At 39.1% G+C, this 6000-nt stretch overlaps 1 protein-coding gene across 7 annotated transcripts in view; it reads right to left on the bottom strand.

The window, feature by feature from the left end:
• Positions 1-4427: 4427 nt before the first annotated feature.
• Positions 4428-6000, bottom strand: part of LOC132833767 (tumor necrosis factor receptor superfamily member 14-like) — a 110070-nt gene continuing 108497 nt past the window's right edge. For 6 of the 7 annotated variants that reach the window (XM_060852303.1, XM_060852302.1, XM_060852306.1 and 3 more), the window contains one exon: positions 4428-5928. In XM_060852303.1, coding sequence (XP_060708286.1) covers positions 5840-5928 — 89 coding nt within the window. In that variant the 3' untranslated portion in view covers positions 4428-5839. The remainder of the gene's footprint in view (positions 5929-6000) is intronic. The other variant, XM_060852307.1, reaches the window with a different exon arrangement.

The raw sequence follows: 6000 nt of genomic DNA, 5'->3' as shown, positions 1-6000 counted from the left end.
AAGACAGATATAACAGGAAAAAAATGATAGTCATAACGATGTGCAGCACAGAAACAGATCCTAAATTAATCAAGTCCCATTTGCCTGCCCTTGATTATGAATCTCTGGAATTCCCTTCCTTAAAAGGCAGTGGACACAGAATCTTTAAATATTTTTTAGGCAGAGGTAGACCAAGAGAAAGTAAGATTTATTGAGGTTCTGCAGAAGGTTAAAATCAGTTGGACCATGAAGGGTGAAGTGACCTACTCATGTTTCTTATTTGTAGATTCATATGAACAAGTAGTAGGACACTGACCCCATCAAAGCACCACTGCTTAAATAAAGTCAGGCTATTGATTTTGACCTGATTATAACCTCAAATCACATGCCTGCCTACTCCTGATAACCTTTCAACTCTTTCTGGATGATGATAAATAGAAACCCAGTCTTGGAAACACAAATGCTTATGGCAATGTTTTGAAGAAGAGGAGCATTTTCTGTTAGCTAATGTTCATCCTTGTAATGTTCAACATCACAACAACAAAGCGATTAATTTGTCATCATCATATGGTTCTTTGTGTGAGTTGGATTATGCAATTGGCTGCTGTATCCCGACTTCAAAAACATCTTCATGAGCTGCACCTGGTTGATGCTGTGGTACAGAGACATGAAGTACTCTTTTATTCCTCAAAACAGGAATACTAACTATCTTCATCATAATTAGTGTTTCTAGCAAAGCTTTCAGATGTTGGTTTCATTTGGACCTTAATGCAAAATAATGATCTCTGAGGCAGGGAATATCTTTGAGCAAATGTCTTTGATACGGCATTGTCTTTATTTTAAAAAACTTAGACGTCCCATTAATCAATGAGAAGTAGTGGTATAGTTTACTGCTTCAAACCTCTATTACTCATGTCCTAACTTGCACCAAATCTAGTTCATCCATGACCTTTATTTTCACTCACCTACCTTGGTTCAACAGCATTAATCCTGAGGGGTCAAGTGAGCAATAAGGATAGCCTATCTTCGTAAGGGGATAGCAAGGATGTAATGATTACATTAGAAAAGCCCATAGTGTGGTAGGAATTGGAAGACACAAAGAATTCTATTTCCTCTGATGCAAGGCCAGAGCTGAAAAATGGGCTTACCAACAATGAATGGAAAGCAGAGTGTGAATCTGTGAGAAGGGAGGCTGGGACACAATGGAGCACACAGAACTCCCAAGGATAACTTGGGGCTTGGACACAGGTTTGAGACAAAACCTCAAACCAGTTGGTAACAGTTAACAGGTCTTCAGTGGAACTCCAGGACATGTAACTGCAGTAACTCTGTGGTTAAACTCCTGAAGCTTTGCACTTTCTGACCGATCAGAGCACTAGATATCAATAACTGGTATATAATTATAAATTTATGCATTTATTTTACAATATAACATTAAAAGGAAAGCATGTTAACCTTCTATTGTCTTCACAGGGCATATGTTTAGCTTTAAACAGGTTTATTTCGGTTAGCTGTCGTAAAGCTGTATTTTCTATGAAGCTGTTCAGACTCTAAACAGCCAAGTTTAAACATTGAACATATCATGTGCATCCAAGGCGAATGATAGCTAAGTTGTCCACCCAAAATGGGATATGTAACTGCATTTTATGTACAAGAGCCATGACTATTGTAACTTGGATAAATTTTAAGTGCTCCTCATATGCATGTGAATAAACCACTTACATCTTGGACTCAGACTGCTAAGTTTCTAATCTGTTATTTCACACTGTTCACTGGACTTTCAATACTGCAAACTTTACTTTTAAGTTTCTCCATGAATAACACCTTCTGCACCTCTTATCTCACTTCCAGTCAGATTCCTGCGTTACTCCAATTCTGATCTCTTTGGCATGACAACAATAGAGGGAGAAAACAGGAGCAGGTCCTGAATTGGATGACCAGTCAGCACCATATTGAATGGTGGAGCAGGCTTGAAGGATGAATGACCAACTGCTCCTATTCTCTATGTTTCCACAACTGACTTTTATCATTCAATCAATCACTGGTGGCTGTGGCTTCAGCTGCCAAGAGTGGATACACTGGATTTTACTCTGTCAGTTTCTCTCTATACAGTATATGGCAGTTAGAAGTGGGGCTTGGTAAGCTCAGTTGGCTGGATGCTAGTCTGTGATATACATTGACACCAACAGCATGGGTTCAATTCTCCACGTTGACTGAAGTCATCATGAAGGACTGTCCTTCTTAACCTCACAACTTGACAAAGGTGTTATGATCCTAAGGTTAAACCAGTTCTTGCTCTCTGAGAGTAATCCTTGAGTCTGTTAAGACTATGGGAACCCACCCTTTACTTAGAAATGCCTCCATACTTAAAGATTAAAAGTTACAAAATACATTTATTATCAAATATACAAGTTAATGGGTTTTACATGGTTTCCCGCACCTCACTAAACAATAGCAGGAGGATCTTAGAAGTCCCCTCCTATTAAGCTTGCACAGTACCTGCTCTGAACTTTCATGTCTTCCTCAGCACATAGTCCTGGATCTTGGAATGTGCAAGTCTGCAACATTCAGTCATCCATATCTCTCTATACTGACCATTGAACAAGTTTTGGGCTGATCAAAGAACACTTTTCACAGAGTTGAAGCTCCTCCAGCAGCAGTTAATGTTTGTATCATATCCTTTGATTCTCCTAAGTCTGCTCTGCTTGCACACAACGTCAGCTAATGTCACTCACTCATTCCTTTGGCTCTCAACGATACGGTCCTAAAATGATCATTGTTGAGGAAGCAGAATGTGCAGTCACTGTGCCTGATGATTCGTGACTAAAGTATACAGCAAATTAGAACATATGGACCTGGTTCTTTGCACATTCCACTTGAATATAAATTCACAGGCTGACAGGAACGCACCAGTGATGTCAGTGATAGGGGAAATCTTACATGTGCCAATGGTCACAGTATGAACGGAGTGTGCATGTGCTCCTGTTCCTGGTGTTTGTATGGTTGTTGTAACAGTGGGAATAAAAACAGCACTTTCAGATAATCCTCATATAGGTCTTATAAGTTGCTTTCTTTCTCTTCTTTTCAACTCTGCTTCAGTTCTTTGTTATTGACACAGTATTCTTTGTGATTTTCGAGAAGATTGTTGCTCAGATTGAGGTTCAGGTTGTAAATTTGCTCAGAGCTGGAAAGTTTGTTTTCAGATGTTTTGTCACGATACAAGATTACATCATCAGTGAGCCTCTTGTGAAGTGCGGGTGTTATGTCCCACTTTCTAATTATGTGTCTTGGTCTCTTAAAGGTGTGTGATAGCATTCCCGGTTCTTTTTCTCAGAGGATGGTAGATGGGGTCTAAATCGATGTGTTTATTGATGGAGTTCCAGTTGGAATGCTAGGCTTCTAGAAATTCCCCTGTGTGTCTCTGTTTAACCTGTCCTAGGATGGATGTGTTGTCCCTCCCATCAAAGTGGTGTCCTTCTTCATCTTTATGTAAGGATACTAGTGATAGTGCGTCATTATCTTTTGGTGGCTTGTTGGTGTTCATGTATCCTGGTGGCTAACTTTTTGCCTGTCCAGTGTAGTGTTTGTTAAAGTCCTTGCATGGTATTTTGTAAATGATATTTGTTTTGCTGGTTGTTTGTATAGAGTCCTTTAGGTTAATCAGCCTTTGTATATCGACGTTCCCTTTCAATCACTCATTAAGAATTTGTCCTCTCAATGTCTTTAAAGGTACGTTTACTTAAGAACGAATGTAGCTGCATATGGAGGCAGTTCTGAGGAGATTCCCTCGATTAATTCCAGCAATGAGAGTTTGTCCTGTGAAGAGAGATTGAGCAGTTAGCCCAATATCTTCTGGCATTTAGAAGATTGAGAGGTGATCTAATTGAGGTACATAAGAAATAAAAGGAAATTGACAAAGTATATGCATAAAGGATGGTTTTCTCATTGTGGCAATCCAGCACAAGAAATCATAGTTTTAGGATAAGGGGTAATGGATTGAAAACAGAGATGAGGAGAAATTACTTCTCTCAAAGGGTCATAAGCCTGTGGAATTCACTCCTCCAGAGTGTGGTGGATGCTGGGACACAATAAATTAAAGGAGGAAATGGACAGAGTTTTAATAGTAACGGGTTGAAGGGTTATGGAGAGCGGGCATGAAAATAGAGTTGAGGCTGAGATGACATAAGCTGAGATCATAATAAATGGTGGAGTTGGTTCGAGGAACTGAATTGTCTAATCCTGCTCCTGGTTCTTATGTTCCCATTCTTCCTCGAACAAGGATTTTGCAGAGAAAGGTGAATGGAAGATAGCTGGCTGTTACTGGAGACGTTCTCCTGCACCACTCAGAAAACAGAAGTTTTGAAACTTTCTTTTTGCAGGTTTGGTGTTTCTCTGCTCCACTGGTCACATACAGTCCACAGTCACTCAGTCAGGAGCCAGTTAAGACATTTTTGTCAAGCAGCTTTCCTTTAATTCAGAAACCATCAACTCCGTGGTGTCTGCTTCTACTCACAATATATATTCCTGAAACAATGAGTTGTACAAAATGTATTACAGTAGACATGATTTACAACACTGTAGCCTTCTTTGCACAATATCCTTCCTTTAAAGCAGGCCACATTCCAAAAATACAGGCAATAAAAAGATGTGGTCCTTACAAAGTGAGTAGCTCTCTTATTATTCATTATAACTTTATCTATTAATACATATTATTAATGTATGGTTAATTTTTCAAAAGAAATTCAAGTTTGCCTCCTGACCTGCAAGATGCTGGGGTTGACAAGTCCTTGTAATCTTCAGATTCTGAGGGCAGACTTTTACCCACTGATGAAAGGTAGCTTGTCCATCCTCTGCTCTGATCTTTCAGAATTTGTTGACAACGGATTCAAGTCGAGCTGGCAGATGCTCAAGACTCCAAATGTACTGAATCTGAATGTGTTCCCATATGTTTGACACCAGATATGAGTTTTATGTCAATTCATCTTTACATTCCAGACCTTCCACTGAAAGGCATTAAGGTGATGAAGGAAAGGATAAAATTGACAGTCTTCAAATGTTCAACAATTACATTTTACAGAAATAACAACCACCAACTAACAGCCCATTGTTTTCCCTCTGATCAAATGGTCTGCATTTCTCATTCAGGACGATAGTGTTCAAGCTGTTTCACGTGTTGGATTTGAATTATGGTTCAGGGCTGGTTATGCTTCACGGGTAGAACTCGAATCACACAAAGGTCTAAAATGTTGAATATTTGAAATGTTAAAACAAGTTACGTCTACTATATTTTGTAAACAATCTTTCTGCCTTGAAGTAGTTCAGATTTCATGAGTCCATAGTTTCAAGGTGCAGCACATATCTTTTATCATTGTACCTCTTCCATCTAGAAGGCCAAGGGCAGCAGATTCCTGGGAACACAATCACTTTCAAGTTCCCCTTAAAGCCACTCACCATCCTGACTTAGATATATATCATTGTTCCTTCACTGTCACTGGGTCAAAATCCTGGAACTCCCTCTCTCATGTTATTGTGGGTCAATCCATAGCAGGGGGCTGTAGTGGTTCAAAAAGGCAGCTCACTTTCACATTTACAAAGACAGCTGTGGATGGGCAATAATTGCTGGTCAGCCAGTGACCTCCATGTCCCACAAATCAACCTAAAAACATTGATCGATTTAATTATATCAAAGAATGTCTGTCAAGTTGTATCAATTAGGAGAGAGTTAATTTTGCTGTATTTTCATGTTAATTTATTTTGACATTGCCCTTCTGTCCTCTTATACTGACTGTAGAAAAACAATTTTGAACCTGACAAGTAAGGTGCATAGATGAGTCAAACCAAGAATTGCGAAAACAACTGTCTATTTCTGGGTATCTGTAATGTCTTGGACATGTGGTGAATTATTATCTGCTGAATTTTGACTCCCTATTCCTGAATCACAAGGACTGCCTGAAGAAGAAAACAAAGAGAGATGAGTCACTTTTAGAATAACTGTTCATCCATACGAAATGATAAACAGAC

Source organism: Hemiscyllium ocellatum, chromosome 37 (genome assembly GCF_020745735.1).
Source record: "Hemiscyllium ocellatum isolate sHemOce1 chromosome 37, sHemOce1.pat.X.cur, whole genome shotgun sequence".
Lineage (NCBI taxonomy): Eukaryota > Metazoa > Chordata > Chondrichthyes > Orectolobiformes > Hemiscylliidae > Hemiscyllium > Hemiscyllium ocellatum.
This window is presented reverse-complemented; position numbering and strand designations above follow the sequence as displayed.